This window comes from Pongo abelii, chromosome 1, assembly GCF_028885655.2.
Source record: "Pongo abelii isolate AG06213 chromosome 1, NHGRI_mPonAbe1-v2.0_pri, whole genome shotgun sequence".
In the NCBI taxonomy this organism is placed as follows: Eukaryota; Metazoa; Chordata; class Mammalia; order Primates; family Hominidae; genus Pongo; species Pongo abelii.
Window position 1 is genome coordinate 121530475 of NC_071985.2, and position 19693 is coordinate 121550167.

Consider the following 19693-nt stretch of genomic DNA (forward strand, 5'->3'; position numbering starts at 1 on the left):
TGAAGATGTGAAAAGGGAGGAGTGGAAAGGCTGCATTGAAATTCAGGATTAGAAGGGGAGAGGGGACAGCTGCAACAATTATGACAATAACAGTCCCTTAAATTTGTATTATGTAAAAACCTACAAAAAGTTTTCTATTCCTGAACTTTCACATTTCTGTGGAATGGCAGGGGTTACCCCCATTTTGCTGGTCTGCTCAAGGCCAAGTTTGAATGGAAGGCAGGGTCAGGTCCCTAATCCGCATCTCCATTTCCTCCTCAGGAACCCCGAGAGTGAGAGGACAAGTAGGGCAAGAGACCTGGAGATGGTCGAGGGGCTAAAGCAGTTGCAAAGGGAGAGGTGGAGGGGTTGGAGAGGTGTGAGGACTGAAAACTCTGCCCCTTTTGGAATTCGTTTGGAGCCACCTGGAAGACGATGATTTCAGCCAGGACATGCGCTTCTGCGGACTGCAGGGGGTTCGCTAAATCAAGCCTCCCCGGGAGCCCCACAAAGGGTGGGAACGAGGTGGCGCCGCCCAGTCCCGGACGCGCGTCGAGCGCCCTCTGCCACCCCACGCCGCCCTGCCCAGGGAGAGGGCAGAGCGGGCCCGCCCAGGTGCGCCCGGGGGTTGGGCCGGAGTCCGGAAGGTGCGCCGCGCCGCCCCGAACCTGTCCCCTAGGCCTCCCCCCGCGTGAAAGTGAAAGTGTCGGACCCGCGGAGGTCAAGGATAGGGGGGCGGGGCCAGCGCGGAGCTGGGAGCGGGAGCCGGGCACTCGAGGGGCCATGGATGGGCTCGGCCGCCGCCTTCGAGCCAGCCTGAGACTGAAGCGCGGCCATGGGGGTTAGTGCCGGCCGGGGAGAGCGCGGGGTGCGGCGTGGGCACCGGGGAGCCGGGGTTAGGGCTGGCGGCTGGGGCCCGGGAGAGGGCGGCACGGGGCGTCGAGATCCGGGAGCAGTTGGAGGGGGCTCAGGAGGCTGCGCGTGGGCAGGTGAGCGGGAGGGAGCGCGCGGAGAGGGGAAGAGGGTCAGGTGGGGGCGGGGACGGCGAGGCCAGGCCTGCGGGGGCGAGGGGGAGGCGGCGGGACACAGGAAGCCGTTGTGGGGCCCCGGGGCCACGTGTCCTTCCATCCAGGAAGCTTGCGGTGCAACCGCAGTGTGCCTGAAAGCGCCCCGGTTGTGGTGTCCTCCCAGAGGCACTGCCTCAGCTCCCGGCGTGCCCGCCGCCCCGCCCCACCTCGTCGCCCTGGGAGTCCTCCTTGGCCTTTGCCCAGTTCCTCGGAGCCAGCGCCCCTGCCCCTGCCCCGCAGATAGCCACCGGCCACAAACACAGGTCTCCCCGATGACGTTACCACCCCCACCCACCCGCTGCCAGGTGCCCTTCAGAGTGTGGCCTCCAGCGGAGCGGCGGTAGAACCTGCGCAGCTGCTGCTTTCCAGCGTGTCGCCCAGACAGGGCACCCCTTCCCTTTCCCTCAGCCCCGCAACAGTGAAATGGACATAATTCCCCCGTCCAGGATTGTGGGGATTAAATTAGAAGTCAACTTCTAATTTAAAGAAGCACCTTCTTTTCTTTCTTAGCAGAGCCCTGGGGTTGGAAGGAGGGCAGTTAGAAATTCATCCATTTATTCATTCATTCGGCAGATATTTGTGTGGCTTACCGCTAGCCAGTCCTATGGCTGAACAGCCATGACCCTTAGATACTTTGCCCAGAGGTCCTACTGTCTGAGGAGCAAAGAGCAGGGGCCATTCCCAGACAACCTGCCCTTTCCAACATTGGTACGCCAGGAGGCCAAGTGAGACCCTCTCTTAGCCCAAGCCCCAGAGTTGGGGAGACCTCAGGGAGTGAGGTCAGTGCACCCTTCTTTGAACTGCAGTGACCTCTGAGTGATCTGCTCTTCCTCCTGCCACACCCTGCTCCTTCCCTCTTTGTAGTGTCCTCTCTAGACACAGATCTCCAATATCTGGCCATTCCATCTGCACCATCAGGGAGAGGGTCAGAGACCACAGTTTGGGGCAGAGGCCTGGGACCGTGCAGTGGTGGGAGCAGAAGGCGGGATGAGGCTGACATTCTCTCTTCTCTGGAGAGCACTGGCCTGGTCTGTCCTGGTTTTCCCAGACCCTGGGGCATCTGTCTGAATGGAAGGGGTCTGCCCCCTGCAGCCCAGAGGAGACATTCCAGTTGTTCCCACCCACCCCTGCCCCAACACCAGGCACTTCCTGATTGTACCTGGAGGAGCTTCCTGATACTGAGGAACTGTAAGAACTGAGGCCTAACACTTGTAGGGCCAGGAGCATATGCCCTCTTCATCTTCCATACCATCCTCCACTTGCCTGGGGATTCTCCCCCTTCCTCTTTTGCCTTTCTGGCCCCAGGACAGTTGTGTATTAGGAGGGAGTGTGTGTGTGTGTGTGTGTATCCTGGTGACAAGGAGTGATGTGGTGGTGGTCCTGGGTTGAGAGCAGCTGAGCTGGAAGGGATGGGCCAGCTTCCCAGATGAAGGTTCCAGAAGGTCCCCAAACCTGCATTCTAGACAGATCTGGGACTTCAGTCAGGTGTGTGTGGGAGAGGCTTTCTGGTGGAGGAACAAGTGTAACCAGATTCCTGACTTCCCTAGAAAGGGTGGCTCCCTCCTCAACTAAAACTCAGGATAATAATTCCTTTCTAGGACACTGGAGATTAAATGAGATGCCTTATATGAAACATGAGTTTGATGGAGGTTAGTTTTCTCTTATGCTTTTCTCTCCTGTGGATAACACCTTTTGAAAGAGGGGAGAAAACAGTCTTTTGCTGCATTTCTTGGGCCTCATCCCAAAAGTCTAATTACTTTCTTTTGTCAATGATTTATTAATTTTGCTATTCTCTTGGCTTGCTTGATAAAGTAGAAGAAAATGATCTGAACACAGCCCAAAGGATTTAGGGAAAGGCATAATTTCATTAGAATCTGGAATGATCAGTGATAAGATTCTGTTTCTCAATGTCCTTTGAAAACCTCTGTGGGATATTTGATGTCAAATGCATCCAGAAGGCAGGAGCATGGATTTGGAGCTTTCCTAATCCCCATTCCCAACAAATCCTATCAATTTTAATAGCCTTTGAATTACTTTATGCCTCAGTTTCCCCATCGGTATCAGGAAGATGCTTGTTCCTCAAACAGGTGGTAAGGCTTGTGCAACAAGTCTGTGCAGCTTGCAGGTAAGGTGTGGTGCCAGTTCCAAGTGTTCTGGTTCGCTCTTCTCACCCATTACAGCATTTGAACATCTTTCTTTACTGTACATGAGTTTGGCCATGAGTCCTGGCTTTTTCTAGTCCCACAGAAGCCAGGTCTAGAGCTCTTAGGAGCAAAGCAGCTGTTTTTCCTATCCTAGCACCCCACTCTCTTCCAGAGGGGTGCTTATTCTTAGCAGGAGTGGCAAACACTGGCTTCAAACCCTTTTGCCCCCTGCTTTCCCTTCGAGGCAGCTTCCTGGCAAAAGCCTTCCCTGTAGTTACTCATTCAGGGGTTTCTGTGAGAATCCAAGGTGATTTTTTGCTATTCTTTCTCTCTTACCTAGTCTCCAGACACAGCAGTGGGCTAGCAGCTGTGCCTGTAGCTTGGGCAGAACAGCTGACCTGGCCTGACCTGGAGGAAGGCTGAGCAGGCGTGGGGGTTGGGTGGAGATCACCCGGATGTTTTCCACTGCCACAGAATCACCCTCAGGCTGCTGGTGCAATCAGTCCCCTACCTTAAGCTGGGGATAGTCTCCTGAGCCAGTGCTTCCTATTTGAGAAGAGGGACTCTGCTGGAACCCTGGAACAAGTGCCAGTGACAGAACTCTCCAGGGGGTGAAATTCACCATTGTAGCTATTTCCAAAATATCACGAACTCTGGGCTTAGAGATGGATTTTGCTCTCTACTGCACCATCAGGAAAGAAGGCTATTAGGTATTGACTTCCAGAACTCTTTCTTTTGTTGGAAGGATTAATTTATTTGGATAATTATTAGGCCAAGTCTATTTATCTTAATCAGGGGAGGGCAGTGGCATCCTGGCTGCAGAGAGTGTTTGGCCATGTGCTCTAGGTCGGGAAGTGCTGGAAGTTCTAGAATTCAGCAGGTGGCCTTGCTGGGGTTTTTGACTTCCGTTGACCAAGTTGAGAAGTGAAAGGTCAGCAATCCAAGTGTTGGAGGTATAGGATCCCTATCCTGAGACCAGTCAGTTTCCAGTGCCCACAGTCTGACACTATCAAGCATTGTCCACTGTTCTAAGGTTGTAAATTAACTCTCTGTACAATCTGCAGCCCGGATTCAAAACCCTTAGCCCAGAAGTAGCCAGGCCTTTCTGGCTACTTTCAGCCAGAGGTGTTTGCTCATGACCTTTTCTCTCGCCACACCCTGGGGCTCTTGGGAGGAGCTGAGATCTGCGCTGCAGTGCCAGGATGCTGACTCTGTTGGTGCTGGCTTCTGCTGCCTTCCTGGGTCCCGTCACATCCTTCTTGCTCAACCACTGGGTGCACAGGATGGAAACTTCTATTCCCTCTCTGGAAGACAGCGCGTGGCTTGGCTTCACAGAGCTGTGGCTGGAGACTGAAGCAGCCCCTTTCTCAGGCTTTCTGTCACCAGTCTGTCTGTGTTAGGGGAGAGGGGAGGCCGCTCTGTCCTGAAGGCCCAGAGATGGAAGGACAAGTGGTAGGCCGGGTGTTCAGGCTCTTCCGACACCGACTGCTTCAACTCCGAGCAGGTCAGGACTGGACTGCCCACTTCCTTGTTTTTAGGGTGACCCTCTTAGGCGGGACTGTTTCTTCCTTGAAATGCTCCTTCCTCCTCTTCCTTTATATCTTGGCCTCCACATGGTTCCCCATGTGACTGGGTCAGGAGGCTTCCTCTGCTGGTTTTTAAGAGCTGGTCATGCCCTTTGTGGGGCTAGTGTGGTCACAGTCACATGCCCTTCGGGCCTGTTCTTATTCACTTAGTATGAACTATACTCTCAGGCCGTATTGTTCCAGGACTGCCGGAAGCACCCGACAGGTTAGGCAGTCTCTGTGGTACCCTGGGGCCTTGGCCTCCATGTGGCCTCTCCAGCACATTTCCGTGGCTTCTGTGTCAGTGGTTTCTTTCCTCTGCTTGGCTCCCCATGGTTTCAAGTCTACCAGGGCAGGTGTGAAAACTGCCCATTTGGCCCTGATCCTGAGTGACTGGTGGTGCTGGCCAGTATCCAGGTATCTCAGCATTGGCAAGGCGGCCTTGAGGTGTGGAGGTCACCCGGATTCTCACAGACTCCACTCCAGGAATGGATCAATGAGATTATACTAAATGGGCTCTGGCTTGGTTTCAGGACCGCCCCAGGACAATTCAGGGGAAGCTTTAAAGGAACCAGAAAGGGTCCAGGAGCACTCTTTGCCCAACTTTGCTGGGGGACAGCACTTCTTTGAATACCTTCTTGTGGTTTCTCTCAAAAAGAAGCGTTCAGAGGATGATTACGAGCCTATAATCACCTACCAATTTCCCAAGGTAAGGACTGAAGGAGGGGCAGGCCAGCCAGAGGACTGGGGTGTTTGGAAGGTGGTAGGGGTGGGGGTTCCACCTTCTTCTCCCTACCCTACCGGGGCTTGAGCCTGGAGCTGCCCTGAGCTCTGAGCTCGCTGCTCTCCATTTCCTTCTTAGCACAGCCCCAGTTCTCTGTTATCACCCACAGAATCTAGGTCTAGCTTCTTTGTGAGGGACTGACCTAGGCTTCCTAGCAGGGAAACTAGGCTAGATATTTTGCCTTTTAGGGGACCTGATAGGTCTTCCAAATCCCATTTTCAGTCACCCTACTCTGTAGAGCTTACCTTCTGCCAGAACTCCTAGAATGAATCCCCTCTCTGGGATGTGTGGGAAGGAAAGAGTGGGGCAGCCTTGTAACTGGTGGGCAGGCACAGCCCTCTGCCCGAGCCCAAGCATTAGACTCCTTCTTGTCTGATCCTTCACCAGGTAGAGGGGTGGGAATCCTTCTCATTAGCAGGTGTGCCAACTGAGCTGGCCGCTTCTCTTCTCTGATGTGGTGCCTCTCTGATGTTGTCCTCCCAGGGGCCTGGGCCATTTCAGGGCCTTTCTATATTCAACATGGCCCTGTCCCCTTTCTATGTAGACCTCAATACTGAGGTCGAACTCAAGCTTATGTAGAGTTGACCCAGGAGGGGCTGTTTCAGCTTTGGAGTTGTTCCAACCGGACCCAGAATGCAAACTGTGCAGAGTCATGGGCAAAGGCACCCTTCGCCCCTATGCTAGTGGAGAAGCTTATCCCTAGACTGCTTTAGAGCCTCAAAGGAAGCTCACCAGCTCTGAAGCTGTCTCCTGCTATCTCTGCCCCCAGCTTCACATCCACTTGTCTTTTCCTTTACCTTATAGCGGGAGAACCTGCTTCGGGGTCAGCAGGAGGAGGAGGAGCGGCTGCTCAAAGCTATCCCCTTGTTCTGCTTCCCAGATGGGAATGAGTGGGCATCACTCACTGAGTATCCCAGGTAATTGCTCAATTATCCTGGGCAAGGATATTGGATTTGGGGAGAAGGAACATGCGAGTTCTGTGGCTCCTGTAGCCTCCCTCACTGCTGTCATTTGATTTTCGGCCTGGGAATGTAATTGATTAGTTTGAAAACATCTGGCCTGGGGTCCCTCAAGGCCAAGGATATGAGCTATCCGTTTGATCAGTCACTTCTGTCCAAAGAGCCAGATTCTCCCACCTGTGCTAGAAGCAATAGTTGCTGCTTTTAGCTCTGCTACTGGCCCAAGCTGGACTTAGCAGAAAGCAGTTAGCATCTAAGAAGGCGATGTAGCAAAGGCCCTTCTAGCATGAGCCCTGGAATTTGACTGCTTGAGCTTTGACTTCACTATTTATGAGTTGAGTGACCTTGAATAAGAAGCACCCTCTGGCCTCAATTCCTTCATCTTTAAAGTGGGGATAATTACTGAACCTACCTCAAAGAGTTGTTTTGACAATTAGATGAGATGATGTGTTTAGGGCTTGACACCAGTGAGCCCTTACTCCTATGATTAATCAGCAGCTCCCCTTTGCCCTCCTCTCCACCCTCTAGTGCTGACCACTTTCCTGTTTTAGAATTCAGTGTGCAATGCAAATCAAGCCTTGTCTGCTCTTTCTCAGGGAGACCTTCTCCTTCGTTCTGACCAATGTGGATGGGAGCAGAAAGATTGGATACTGCAGGCGCCTCTTGGTCTGTGCAGCTCGGAACTGCCCCTTCCTTTCTGCAGTCTGCTCAGCTCCATGGCTGGGCTTGCTCAAGCCTGAGCTGCAAAAGTCCCGGCTTATTGGCAGCATTGGTTGTAGAAAAAGCACAGCCCAGGACCTGCTGCCATGCTAGTGGTCCCTCTGCAGCCCCACAAGCACGAGGACCTGATGCCCTTTCTCCCCCTGCTGGTCAGGTTCTGGTCTGTGCTCTCTCCGGCTTTCAATACAACTGACTCCTCTCCCTGCCTGCTCTATCCAGGCCTGCTTACCTTGGCCCCTGGAGCCTACCAGAGCAGAGGCTGGGACTTGGACAATTAGTTTCAAATCTTAGGTCTCAGGAGGATTCCCCAAGTCACCTTTACAGTGCTTTCCTCCTTAGTCATTTCTTCATCTCTAAGGCACACTTGCTACCCCTCTTTGCTGACCCCAGATTGTGTTGGCACCGAAGGTGGCAGCGCTTGCCTACCAACTCACCCAGTACCCTCAAGGATTTCTTCTTGTGATGCTGGTGGCCATTCTGACCTCCCTGCTGCACCCACCATTCCCCATAAATCCCCCTCCCCAGCCCTCAGCCTTGTGCTCCTTCATACCCAGTTGGGAGAAGCCCTTGGGGAGGCTGCAGCACTAAAGGAGCCTCTCTGTCCCTCCCCAGCCTGCTGGCCCTGGCCCTCGCCTTCCCAAAGTGTACTGCATCATCAGCTGCATCGGCTGCTTCGGCTTGTTCTCCAAGGTAGGGATAGAACAGGATTCCTCAGGGCCTGTTTGTCCTGCCCATATTCCAGGCTGTCTCTGGCTGCCAACCCTGCCTGTGCAACTAAGCCCTTAGTGGAGCTCTTCTCCCATAGCCAGAGTCAGCAATAAAGCACACTTGGGAAAACTGAGGCAAAGGGGCATGCACTTGACTTAAGGGAAAAGTGGAAATTGAATCTAGGGGACTGGACCCCTTGCAGAGACAGGTACTGTTCCCACTCTACCCAAGTAAGAAAGTAGTTGAAGTAGGACAAGGGGAAGAAACTTCTGCTCTGAGTTTCAGTTTCCTCATCTGTCAAATGGATATAATAATCTCACCTTCCTATCTCACTGGGTGGTGTGAGGCTTAAATGAGGTGATATATGAGAAGACTCTTTAGAAAAGGCAAAGCACTAAACAAATATGAAGGAGTTATAAGACCCATTCTGACTCCTTCAAGGGTAGAAGAACAGTTGAGGTCCCCAGGACTTCTCCTGGAGCTAATTTGAGTGCCAGTGCATCTGAGACAGGATTTGAGCAGAATCCATGGGGGCCATGCCATCCATTAGTGGCCAGAAAGGACTTCATTATGCTCTGACCCCAGCAGGACCCTTGGAGGAGGAGGGGAGGAAACTCTGTCAGCTTTTGCTTGGGCAGAGCATTCCTTTCTGCAGTGCTCCTAGGGATGGAGGCAGTCTCTGACCTCGGGAATCTACAGTGGGAGTTGGAGGAAAGAGTGGTACCAAGAGGCTTAGGCTTCTAGCCTCCTGCTCCAACCAGCATGAGTGGACATGGTACCATCATGGGTGATGAGTTTACTCCGGGATGACTTCCCAGGGAGGTGCTTTTATGTTGGTATTAGGAGAGGGGAAGAATATGGACTTGTAGAGAGATAATAAAAAGGAAGCTGGAAAAAAGCAGGTCTTATGTGGGAGATAAACTGCAGATTATTTAGCATGAGCCCAGCCTCTGCCAGGGAGGGAGAGGACCAGTTCGTGGAGGGCCCTAGAAGATACATGAGGATCAGCTGAACCAGTATGAGAACATTATGATGCTCAGGGGCACGTAGAGTCTCTTCCACCTGCCTGGTAGTGTCCCTTTGAGCTGTGCCTCCTGTGGTTCTTTTCCCTGCAGATCCTGGATGAAGTGGAGAAGAGACATCAGATCTCCATGGCTGTCATCTACCCGTTCATGCAGGGCCTCCGAGAGGCAGCCTTCCCTGCTCCTGGGAAGACTGTCACTCTCAAGAGCTTCATCCCCGACTCAGGCACTGAGGTGGGTTAGCAAAATGGGTGAGACCTTCCCTAGCTGGAGATGGTAGGCATCTGTGGCACCTCTCAGCACTGTTCTTTCATTAACCAGGTTAAAGTACAGAGAAACTGAGCCAGATGGGGACTGGGATTTGGTTAGAGTGGACAAAGCTGAAATCAAACCCAGATTTTCTGATCCTTCTAACTTCATACCCACAAGCACCTAGTTACTGCTCAAGCCACCAAGACTTTTATTTATAATAAATAAATCATGTAAGTTGAGGCTTCTGGTGCTATAAAGGACTTTTCCCTCAGCCCCCAGACTGCCACTTGCCCCCACCCCCACTCCACTCTCCTTTGTTTGTCCTGTCTCTACCTTACAGCATCCATCTGTCCATTTCTTATCATCCATCCCCACCTCCGAGTCTCCACCCATGCACGGGGGAATGCTATTGTTTTAAGGCACCAAGCACACTGAGGCAGCAGGTAGAACACTGTTCTAAGAATTCCAGTCGTGACCTCTGGAGCTCTGAATAGTCTGTGTACCCCTTTGAACCTTGGCTTCCCCACAGGAAAATAAGGGGAGAGGCTAGAAATTTTCACTTTCTCAAAAAATAAGTACTGAATGCTTGCTGTGTGCCAAGCTATACTATTTTCTGGGAATACAGTGGTGACCAAAATGAATGTGGTCCCTGACCTTTTGGAGCTATAAGTCCAGTGGGGAGGATAGATGTTAAATAAACACACCAGTGCATGTTGAATTAGAAATTATGTAACTGTGATGAAAGAAAAAAAACACAACAGGGTGCTACATAAAAAGAAGATGGGAAAGTATCACATGGCCAAGGGGGGGCCTTGTGACCTGAAAGAGGGTAAGAATGAAGGGAGCAGAGCAGAGCAGTGCAGGTGGAGGGCCCTCACTGTGAAGGCTGCAGGCAGGAAAGATGGGATTGCTCAAGGAACAGAAGCCCATGTGGTGAAGCGCGGTGAGAGAGGGGCGTGTGCTCGGGGAGGCGAGTGAGGGAGGGTGCAGGACATTATGGGCCATACTCAAGATCACATCAGTGCTGTCCTCCAGCCAATTGGCAGGGGGACAGAGAGACAGGGTCAGATTCACTCCTGGGGGCAGAAGGAATAGAGGCTGGTAGAGGCCCAGCACTCCGGGGTCTGCATGATCTTGCAGTGTAGTGACACCTTCTCTCTCTCTGGTTTCCCCACAGTTCATTTCACTGACACGGCCCCTGGACTCCCACCTAGAACATGTGGATTTTAGTTCTCTATTGCACTGTCTCAGTTTTGAACAGATACTTCAGATCTTTGCCTCTGCCGTGCTGGAGAGAAAAATCATCTTCCTGGCGGAAGGTCTCAGGTGGGCCCAGCCCCTGAACGGCTCACCTGAACTGCCCAGCATCCCTGAGTTCAAGGGAACAGACTGGAGGTTATCCAAGGAAAATGGGCTGTAGGGCCCATGCGCCCACCCTCCTGTTTCTAGCTCCTTGTTCTTTAAACCAAGAGAAACAGCTGTTTTGAACCACCCCCACTGCCTCTTCCTCCACACAGGACTGCTGCCTGGGCCTGAGGAATGCTCCTGACTTAGCTTGGGGAAGGACAGGAAGTATTCCTGGGACAGCCCAGGTGGGACCAGTTAGGGTGGATGCAGACATGATTCTGCCCTTGCAAGGCTGAGGGAGGGTGGAGAACAGGGCAGGAGGAGATACTCATTCAACAAACATTTATTGTGTGTCATCTGTTTGCCAGATGCCAAGCATTGGGAAGATACAAACAGGACAAGGTCCTTCACCTGAAGGGGATGCAGAATTATATAGTGGTTGAAAGCGCAGGGATTGAAATCAGCAGAATTAGGAGGTTTAAATCCAGTTCTTCTACCTTTAGCTATGAGGTTCCCATTAAGTTAGTTTGTTAACTTCTTGAAAATGGAAATAATGATTGTGATTACCTCATAAGGTTGTGGTGAGGATTAAATGAAATAATGCACATTAGATACCTAACAACCTGCCGAGCACATATTGCTGAGTGCTAGCTCCTGTTCTTAAGTTCACAGTTGAGTATATCCCTGTGTGTAGTGGAAGCAGGGTACTATTGTGCCATGGTCTCTACCTCTTAGGGGCTTCAGATCTGAGAAGGACATGGGGAGATGTAATAGAATGGAGAATGAAAAAAGTCATAAAACAGTAGGGGTAGGGGTGGACCTTCTATTCATATCTGGGGAGGGAGAAAACCAGTGATTTTAGGTTGACAACCCTGCTTTTATCTTTTAGGAAAGAAGAAAAGGATGTTAGGGACTCAACAGAAGTCAGAGGGTCAGGTGAATGTCATGGGTTTCAGAGGAAAGGAAACTTGGGCAAGCAGTGGGGTCTCTGTGTTGAAGATTCTGTAAAAATGGGTGATAACCAAAAAGGAACTAGTTGTAGGTAATCCTTGAAGGGAGTGGCATCATCTTTTGCTTTGGAAATAGCTCTTTCACTCCCAGCCCTGAATGGAAACCAGAAGTTCCTGTGTGGCTGGAGCTGGGATTCTGCCTTTCCTCCTCAGATCAGTGTTTGGGAAGTGGAGGTCGGCAGGATTTACCTCTCAGACATTTACTTTCTTCAGGGAAATCCTACCACTCCCCACTTCCTTCCCACACTGAGATTTTCAGCTCCCTGAAGCTCAGACAGGGAGGGGACTTCCAGTCAGCTAGCCTCTCAGAGACTCAATTTTGCTAATTCAGGAAGTGCTAGCTTGAAACCCAGAACTGAAACAAGGATTCCGGCATCTGTGCTTTTATTGGCCTTGACTTTGAGGCAATTTGGCTGGAGTAAAGAAGAGCCATGAAAGCCAGGGGATGAAAGAGAAGACAGAGAGTGGGACTGTGTGTATGTGGTGGCGAGAGGAGTAGGGTCCAAGTTGTGACTTGGGCAGGAGTGACGAGAAATGCTTCACTGGAAAGTCTTGAGGAGGCACCTTTGTGGGACTTTCCGTGTAGGAATTGCTGGGCAGAGGTTCCTAGAACCTGGGAATTTCCCAAGCTACTCAGGCAGCAACCTGGTAATCTTTAATAACCTCGAGTGTGCCCAGAGGGGGCTGTGTGGGGGCAAAGGCTGGGGATGAGGGTGGATAGACATAGCGAGGTAAAAAGGCTTTGCCTCTCGGCTGAGCCTCCAGTGCTTGTTGACATGTTTGTCTCTGAACTACACTGTGAATTCCTTAAAAGCAGGGTCAGTGTCTTACTCTTCCTGGTATCCACATCTGTGAGGTATGTTCACAGTTGTGAGCACAGGCTAGGGGCTCAATCAATTATCTCCTTGAATGAAAGCAACTCTTCTTCCCTCTTCTTTTCAGAGTCACTTATTTTTGGCCAGTAGTAAGTTGAGAAGACTAACTGGGAAAAGAAGGGTCAAATCAAGGCCCCCTCTTGATAGTGAAGCTTCAGACTCTCTCGTTTCTGTCCCTCCCTCCCAGCGATGTACGTTCAAGCTCTGTGACCAGCATGGCCCCCAGACTTGCCTTTCTGCCATGGGCATGGGCAGCACTGCTCTAGCTGCTGTTGGTGGTGGGCGATGCGGGGTGTGTAGCATGGTGGTGCAGGGGCCCCCTGACTCTCATCCTCTGTGCTCTGTCCCAGCACCCTGTCTCAGTGCATCCATGCTGCTGCCGCACTGCTCTACCCCTTCAGCTGGGCGCACACCTACATCCCTGTTGTCCCTGAGAGCCTTCTGGCCACCGTCTGCTGCCCCACCCCCTTCATGGTTGGAGTACAAATGCGCTTCCAGCAGGAGGTCATGGACAGCCCTATGGAAGAGGTACGATGTGGCAAGAAGAGTGCATGATTTGGAGCCAGGTAGAGGGGGATTCAGATCCCAGCTCTGCTGCTTACAGCTGTGTGATTAGGGGCAAGTTACCTTGCCTCTTTAAGCCTGAGCTTTCTCATCTCTAAAATGGGGATAACAGTGTTCACTTCCTATGGATTCTGGAGGAAACCACCTGCCTAGAGCTCCTAACCTGGCACCCGACACACAGGTGATGCTCAATAAATGCAGGCTCCCTTCTGAAGGATTCCCCTTTAGGCATAAGGGGCAGTGGATAGCTTATTCAGGGGTGAGAAGACTGTTCTATGCCAGCTGGCCCTAATGAACAGTCTTCGGGGTGTCCCATCTCGTCCAAATGGATGACACAGCTGGTCTATACAACGCACACCCCACTGGAATGTATTTGAATTCCTTGGAATTGAGCTAACATGGCCCTCTGGCAAACTATGAGTCTTAAAAATGCAGATTTTTGCAGCAAGTCATCTTTCTGAGTAGCTCACAGCTAAGGTGGCTAATGAGGATATAGGTCTGAATCCTCTTTGATTTTGTTAGCTTCTTACATCTTGGCAGTGCCCCAGACACACCAGAGAACTCAGTTGTGAAAATGGGCATTAAAAGCATAAATCTATCCCCACTGTTGGAAAAATAACTCAAAACATGTGCTTTAGAGTTGTTGGTAGGGACTTTCAAAAGATAGTATGTTACTGTATCTCGAGCCAGAGAGGGACTTGGGAATGTCTGCCCTGGCCATAACCATTGACTCACTCCAAGAGATAACTGAGCTCCAGAGACTTATCCAAGGCCACACAGACAACAGTGGAACCTAGCACAGATAAAACCAAATCCCCTCCTATAGAAACTATTGCTGCAAAGTAAAGAAGAAGGCTGTGTTTCCCTTCTTTGCTCCACCGGCCCCCTCATCCTTCCTTAGAACTCCTGAGTACACATGCCCTTTGAACCAGCTTTAGCCTTGTGACTAACTGGGACAGAGTATTAGCCCCATATTTAGCAATAAACATTTAAATGTCCCAACCCCAGAAGTTATGAAACTTCTTGACTCTGCAGCTCCAGCTCCCTGGAAGCCGTGGCTCCTCTCCTGATGGCCAGTCAGACTCTGGCTTTTGGTAAGGGATTACTCCACAGACAATAATATGCCCAAATACTGGAAAGATTTCTGGGAACAATCTTGAAAAACAAATTATTTATACACACGCTCTCCTCCCAATCCCTCAAAGGAACAGTCTTCCCTTCATGAAGGCATCTGAGCCTATGTGTACAAGTGGTTTCAGGCCTGGACTAGTTCAACTTTTCTCCCCTGATGACAGATAATTACAGTGCATGCTCTATTTTTTGGCATACTTTCCACTCTCTCTTTCCTTGTATTTGGAAGAAGGGACAATGGAGGGATCATTCTCTCTATTGTCAAGACCAAGGGTCACAAATGGAAAAGAGAGGCCCAGCGGGCATTTAAATGACCAATACATGATTTGGGAAATTACGGTAAACTGGTGGGAGCATGCCCTGCCTAAAGCAGGCAACTGCTACTCAGTTCCATCCGAGTGTTGTCCTTTAGAAATGTGGACCCAGTGTTAGATCTCCTGACTTTTCAGGAGAAGCCCCAAATCCAAACTTTATGTGAGATAGTCCAGTTTAAATATTGGAAACCAAATCAATTATTTAAAAATACTGTGAGTATCAAAGAAACATCTGCTGGTTGGAATCAGCCAGCAGGATGCCTATTTGTCATCTCTGGTCTAGACTGAAGGCTCCCTGGGCAGTGATGGAGCCAGTGCTAAAACTCAGGTGCCCCAAGTTCCAGCCCGGTGCTTATCTCACTTGAGGACTGTAAACACATGGTCTCCTCACTTCCTTTCCTTTCCTCTTCCTGTTGACCCTGGGCTCATTTCCTTCCTTTGCTGTTTCCTGCTGGAAGGCCCAAAGCTGTGAGGTAGTTTTTTTTTTGTTTTTTTTTTTGAGACGGAGTCTTGCTGTGTCGCCCAGGCTGGAGTGCAGTGGCGCAATCTTGGCTCACTGCAAGCTCTGCCTCCCAGGTTCACGCCATTCTCCTGCCTCAGCCTCTGGAGTAGCTGGGACTACAGGTGCGTGCCACCACACCCGGCTGATTTTTTGCATTTTTAGTAGAGACAGGGTTTCACCGTGTTAGCCAGGATGGTCTTGATCTCCTGACTTTGTGACCCACCCTTGGCCTCCCAAAAACGTGCTGGGATTACAGGCATGAGCCACCATGAGAGGCAGGAGTTTTTCTAATAGAAAATTGTACATAAGTTGTTGCAAGCATGAAAAAAATAAAACAATGTTGGTCTCTGTTCTAGAGAGCAGGGAGTTGAAGGGGAATTGTAGAGAGAGGAATGCAATCTCAAGAATATCAGTCTAGGCTTGGAAAAAAATTGGTTCTCTTATTAGCAGCATAGTATGACCTCGGGCAGCTTCTTTGGGTCTGTTTCCTTATCTTCAAAATGGAGACTGTATCTGCCTCACGGGACTGTTGCTTGAGATCAAACGTGTAAAGCACTTATGTGAGCAATGTACTAAATGCTCCATGTAGAAGCAATTTCTGCAGTCAATGTTTTATTAAGGGAGTGACTGGCTGTGATTTCTGCATCTTGTATTTCCCTTCTACCTTAGCTCTTTCTCCTACTCCCTTCCTACAAACACCCACACCCTTTCCTCAGGAAGGGAACTGAGATTTCCAGAGGGGAATGGTGAGAAAGGAGAATGCTAGACAGGAAATGAGAACTGAAGATATTAATTTTGTTGCTACCTGGGCTGAAAGATACAGCCACAGGCAGAAATCAAGATGGTAAATCCTCTGGAGGTCTATGAAGAAAAGAGGACCAGAGAAAGCCAGTCTATGTTTATTTCAGGTCCTGCTGGTCAATCTTTGTGAAGGAACCTTCTTAATGTCGGTAAGTGTCTGGGTTCAGATCCCCTGCACCCTACCACCAACTCTACCACTCTAGTTTCATCCATGTTCCACTTATTTAAACAAACATTTAAGTTCTTTGTTGAGTGAGAATCTGTGCTAAAAAGACCACATCTCTCTCAAGGAGCCCATGGACATAAACACAGATGACTTCACTATAAGACAATCAGTGATAGTGCCTTTTAAGCAAGGGATATAAATCAAGTACCACCGGGATGGAGAGGATCCCTTGCAAATGTCTAGAGTCAAACTAAAGGCCAAGAAACAGCTTCTGTTGTTTCTGTCCTATGTGGCTATTTGTGGGTGGAGTGGGGGTGCAGAATTCATGCCCTCCTTATGCTTTTCTGCCAACCCCCTTCACTCCACACTTCCTTCCTGCTTGACCTCGGAGCTCTGTCCTCTTCTAGGTTGGTGATGAAAAAGACATCCTGCCACCGAAGCTTCAGGATGACATCTTGGACTCTCTTGGTCAGGGGATCAATGAGTTAAAGAGTAAGTCCTTACTCTTATTTTGGGTCTCTCCAGGGAGTGCAAGGGCATGCTTCTCAATCATTCCCTTCCAGAACTAAAATGAACTCACTCAGTAGTCCTAGACCAGCCCTAGAGGCCTAGAACCTAGGGCAAGTCTGAATTTGGGATTGTATTCTTCCTAAGCAATGGCAGAGAACCCATATCCAGATTCCCATCTCAGTCAGTAATTATGAACCCTACCCGATGGCTTTCCCCAGGAGCTTTCAGCCTGCAAGAAAGCCATTCTTGAAGGTGAGTTTGGGTAATTTCATCCTTCTGCCACCCTCTGAGATGGCCTTTATATCTCCTGCAGCTGCAGAACAAATCAACGAGCATGTTTCAGGCCCATTTGTGCAGTTCTTTGTCAAGACTGTGGGCCATTATGCTTCCTATATCAAGCGGGAGGCAAATGGGCAAGGCCACTTCCAAGAAAGATCCTTCTGTAAGGCTCTGACCTCCAAGACCAACCGCCGATTTGTGAAGAAGTTTGTGAAGACACAGCTCTTCTCACTTTTCATCCAGGAAGCTGAGAAGAGCAAGAATCCTCCTGCAGGTACAGTAACAGTCCCCATCAGTCTAAGCCCATAGAGGGTTACCTCTAGAATAAAGAGGAGGGGAAAGAAAGAATACTTCTCTTTAGAAACTCACAAAATAGCTGTAGGTAGACTTTTATTAGTGGAGTTGAAATGACATAACCTGAAACCTAAGAAAATGTCTAATGGGCTGCCATTTTGTGGAAGCTGGTTTACCCATTAGCCAACAGGACTGAGCCCTTTCCTCTTTGTTTTAGTCTAGAGCTAATTACTGCTAAGTATCCTCTGTTTATGGGCTCCTTTTTGGACAAAACTGAATGTCTGGATCTCCAGAAGTCTGTGAGGCCAGAGATATCCTGGCAGGGATGGGAGTATGGGGAGCAGACAGGGTATTTCTGATCCTTATTCCTGAGCTCATTATAATCTGCCTGACCAGATCAGATGCCTCTAACACCTGTATCTGAACCCACAGGCTATTTCCAACAGAAAATACTTGAATATGAGGAACAGAAGAAACAGAAGAAACCAAGGGAAAAAACTGTGAAATAAGAGCTGTGGTGAACAAGAATGACTACAGCTACACACAATTTCTGGACTTCAGCCCCTGCCAGTGTGGCAGGATCAGCAAAACTGTCAGCCCCCAAAATCCATAGCCTCACTCTGAGTCTTGGTATCCAGGTATTGCTTCAAACTGGTGTCTGAAATTTGGATTCCTGGTATTGATTTCTCAGGACTTTTGGAGGGCTCTGACACCATGCTCACAGAACTGGGCTCAGAGCTGCATTTTTTGCAGAGGTGACACAGGTAGGAAACAGTAGTACATGTGTTGTAGACACTTGGTTAGAAGCTGCTGCAACTGCCCTCTCCCTTCATGATAACATCTTCAACAGAGAACACACTTTGTGGTCGAAAGGCTCAGCCTCTCTGCATGAAGTGTGTGGACATGTAAGGATGAGAGTAAAGAGGAAAATCTTATTTTTATATGTGTCTTTGGCTTTTACTATGGGTGGAGAACGAGGAAAATAAGGCAATGAATATGACAATCAAGTGGACTACAAGTGGAGGACCTGGCCACGGGGATATGTTTGCAGTGATAGAATCATGGGGGGCAGCAGCTCTACTTCTTCTAACAGGAAGGGTAAGAGATACTGGTAAAAGCAGCAGCAGCACTGGACACAGGGCATCTAAGTCCTTGGTTTGGAGTCAGGTGTGCTTTCCAGAATCCTGGGAGGAGAGGCTGCTCACTGAAGGGAAGAAGCTTCAGTCTAGAGTAATTTGAGGATAGGAATGTCAGTCAACAGCAGCCTGTGAAGAACTCTACATGGCTTCCATAAGTAGGTCTGTTTCCCCATCACTTTCAGTTTGCACTAGTCTTTTACCTTCAGTCTTGGACATCCTACCTCCAACTGATCTTTATTTTGAGCAGCACAGTCCAATTCTTTAGCTAAAGGTGAAGGGATCTCTGCACTGATGTTCTTCCCCTTTGAGAAAAGAATCGTAATTTTAAGAGTCTGAAGGAGTTTAGTGGTCACCTAGTCTCTCCTCCTTTGATACCTCTACTGATACTTTCTACTCAAGCACTGGGAAGCTTTTTTTAGAAGAATCTTATCTTCAAAAATTCTACCTTTTTTAATGTGTGTATTTGTGACCCTCAGAAGTTCCTAAATTCTATACAAAGAACACAAAAGTTTCTGGAGGGTGGAACCGGGCATACTGAAGTTCAAGCCAATGTAATTTGCTTTTGGGAGTGCAGAGACCTACTACAGGTGGCAGATGTCCCACTGTCCACACACCGTGCTTAGCTACACTATTATTCTTCACAGCTTCTAGGAATTACATTTTTTTTTGGTAGTTTATGGCAGTGGTGCCTAAATATAGTTGTACCTCCAAAGGTTTCAGAACAGGAACTGGAATCCTGAGAATCTTGTGAAAATATCCTCTTATGCCTCATCACAAATATACCAAATCATCTCCAGTGATAGGACCTGGAAATCTGTACTTTCTTAAAAGGTTCTTCAGGTAAGGTTTGCTGAGGTTTATTACAAATGTACCCTTGATTTGATGCTAATGCTGTATTTAGGGCTGAAGGAAGCACACACTAAATATCCCAGTGCTTTTCAGATTCCATCTATGCTGAAAAAGAATCTAGGAGAATAAACACATTACAATTAGCCCTCAACATCTTGCTTCAGAACTTTAGCCCACTAAAGCCCAATATAGTATAGGAGAGAACACTGCACCAGGATTCAGATCTGGATTCTAATTTTTGTTCTGAAAAATAGCAACTGACACTGGCATGCCATTTAGCCTCTCCAGGCCTCAATTTCCACTACAGATAATACCTGATGTGTCAGTAAGACAACTGACTAACTTGGCCAAACAAGTAGAATTATCCTTCCTCCTTTGTCCTGCTCTGTCCTAGCTTTTAATACTTGGTCTGCCCTAACGTTTTCCTGTATGTATTTCTTTATCCCAGATATTGGAACAATTGCTAGCAAGGAAAAGTAATGACGGATTTTCATTTCCCAATATAGTCTGGCAGAGAAATGAAAGGTTTACTTCTCCTTGCTAATTCAATCTACATGGTATTGATGGAATCATTAAAAGTGCAAGCAAGCAGCGTTCTGGCTGCCATACAAGACAGTGTAGCTACTGTTTATTCTTGATTATGGGACAGGATATAGATGAAAATCAATAAGATACCTCATTTTAGCCAATAGTTTAAATCTTTTCTCCTGTG

At 49.2% G+C, this 19693-nt stretch overlaps 1 protein-coding gene across 6 annotated transcripts; it reads left to right on the plus strand.

The window, feature by feature from the left end:
* The first annotated feature begins 537 nt into the window (after positions 1–537).
* Positions 538–17934, plus strand: DENND2D (DENN domain containing 2D). 6 transcript variants are annotated; one of them, XM_054529626.1, is made up of 14 exons: positions 981–1008; positions 1620–1825; positions 2645–2695; positions 5289–5464; positions 6344–6456; positions 7095–7164; positions 7831–7908; positions 9042–9182; positions 10378–10526; positions 12783–12960; positions 15852–15893; positions 16318–16402; positions 16734–16973; positions 17426–17934. In XM_054529626.1, the coding sequence occupies exons 3-14, from the start codon at positions 2665–2667 to the stop codon at positions 17500–17502; spliced, it is 1380 nt and encodes a 459-aa protein (XP_054385601.1). In that variant the 5' UTR covers positions 981–1008; positions 1620–1825; positions 2645–2664; the 3' UTR covers positions 17503–17934. The 6 variants fall into 6 exon arrangements, with proteins under 6 accessions (XP_002810495.1, XP_054385601.1, XP_054385589.1 ...); XM_054529620.2 differs by lacking the exon at positions 981–1008 and adding an exon at positions 1067–1309 and having other exon boundaries at positions 1620–1754; XM_054529614.1 differs by lacking the exons at positions 981–1008; positions 1620–1825 and adding an exon at positions 1031–1309.
* Positions 17935–19693: the final 1759 nt, after the last annotated feature.